Raw genomic sequence first — 2,063 nt, forward strand, 5'->3', positions numbered from 1 at the left:
ATGCGATTCTCATTTGTGTTGATCCTGGGCGCTCTCGGCTGTGTCCTGCTCCTGGGCAGAGGTGCATCTGGCACCTCGGAGGTCACCACGACGTCCACCACAAACACAACCACTGCGGCTTATGCAGCCTCCGATACCGCCAGCAGTAATATCTCGCGCTCCTTGGCCTCCGAAGATACCATCTCCGCCTTCACCTCGAGGACGGGCAAGAATTCTGAAACAGAGAAAGCGGAGGAACTACTCAAGTTCCTGAACTGGCTTCGGGAACGGCGGGAGGAGCGGGACCCGGGTCACGGATCAAACTCGGAGAAAGGCGAGAAGAAGCATCCCCAAACCCATCGCGGTGAACGGGGGCAGGAAAAAGAGCATCGCAATCGTGGGGCTCGGGGTAACGAAAAGAAAGGCGAGAAGGATCATCGCCTGGGGCACAAGAAGAAGGGCGAAATATCTCACCATACCGAATAGTTATAACCCTTCCAGAACCATCGAAAAGAAAGAAAACATGGAGGAGTTTCTTAAATTTGTTACTCTTATTGTTAAACCTATTTAAATGGATGTTTGTTAATATATTTCTTTATCAATAAAATATAACTTTTCTTAATAAGCAAAAAAAAATTCGAATTCCGAGGTTCAACTTTATTTTAAGTGGGATTGTAGTAGGTAAAATTAAAAACATTGCCTAAAAAATATTTGTATTTCAAAATTATTACCAAAAACTCAACAAGAATATATTTAAGGGACAAGTTTTCAATATAGTTGCCAAAAAATTGATAGAGTAAAAGTAAAATCTAACCCTATGTAAAATTTAATTATAAATTGTTTTATGTAATTTTTTTCTCCGTGTAAGAGTATGTTTAGTGAAAAATGCAATATGAAATGCTCTGGCAGCAAGTGGGAAGACATAGACAAATGGCCACCCGTCTCGTAAGCGGATGAAAATGACTTACGCATCGAAACCGTAGCAACTTACCTGCCCCGAACTGCAGGACTCTTAAAAGCGTTAAATATTTTACGATATGGTGCAACTTGACTAGCCCACTCGACTTACTTGCACCCCCTTCACCACCAGCCCCGCATCCACTTTGGAACCCTTCTCCCCCCCATTCGAGCCCCCTTTGCTGGCTTCTCTTGGCTCAAAAGCGAACGAGTGGCGTAGTTAATGGCTCAGAAGCGTACGAACGAATGAAGTGCAACAACTACAGCAACTACAACAAGTGGGCCAAGAACGGCAGCAGGAACTAGGAGCAGAACAGCAAATAAATTTATGAAATTTTCATCAACATTTTTGACAACAACAAACGAATTCAAGACGCAGCGGGTGGCGGGCCGTGGTCGATGGGTGGCTTGTGAGGAAAAAACATTTGTAAAACGGAATATAGCAGGGAAATTGTTTAAATGCATGGAAAGTGCTCAAGTGCGATAGGAAGCTGGAGTGCGTAGAGAAAAACCTCAGGAGCACAGGGAAAAACTGAGGGCTTTTCTTTTCTCAATTGACAGACAGACAGGCCTTCTCGATTCAAAAGCTAATTGGATTTATATACAACGTAGCGAAATACAAAGGGAAATGCTTTGAGGAAGGCCCAAGTAATTGATATCGAAATAAAATTTGACTAAGGAATGGCCAATTTAAATGTATTTTGCTTTAAACTGCATGTTTTAAACATTTTTAAAGACTTTTGCAACGCAGCCATCATTTAATTTCCCAAATAAAGCCTGATCGAAAAATCTCATTTTTCCCTGTGCTCTGTAAGTTGGGGAAATCAAAGAAGGAAAACCAACCATGGCGTGCCTCATGGCAAATGGAAAACGCCAACAACAACAACAACAACGACAGTGGCTAATGAAATCTCTCAAGTGCATGGAAATTGCTAATCGGATGTGTGTGTGTGCGTGCCGAGCTGGGGGGGAGGAGCTGGGTGGGAAAAGCTGGCTGGGAAAGGGACCTAAGTGTCGGAAATGACGTTCCGGGGGGTGTGAGCGGGGAGGTGTTGAAGGGGAAAGCGGCGGTGCAAGGGATAAGAGCCAAGTGAAATTACTGTGGCCAATTGCATGGAAAGTACGCA

At 43.9% G+C, this 2,063-nt stretch overlaps 1 protein-coding gene across 1 annotated transcript; it reads left to right on the plus strand.

Annotated features, from left to right (window-relative positions):
* LOC108024314 (uncharacterized) lies at nt 1-465 on the plus strand. The gene has a single exon (XM_017094217.1). It carries the CDS (start codon nt 1-3, stop codon nt 463-465), a length of 465 nt encoding a protein of 154 aa, XP_016949706.1.
* The last annotated feature ends 1,598 nt before the right edge of the window (nt 466-2,063 follow it).

Source organism: Drosophila biarmipes, chromosome 3R, assembly GCF_025231255.1.
Source record: "Drosophila biarmipes strain raj3 chromosome 3R, RU_DBia_V1.1, whole genome shotgun sequence".
Classification (NCBI taxonomy): Eukaryota; Metazoa; Arthropoda; class Insecta; order Diptera; family Drosophilidae; genus Drosophila; species Drosophila biarmipes.

Bases quoted from the DNA above. Each gene is read 5' to 3' on its own strand.
- LOC108024314 (XM_017094217.1), top strand. From the start codon at position 1: ATGCGATTCTCATTTGTGTTGATCCTGGGCGCTCTCGGCTGTGTCCTG.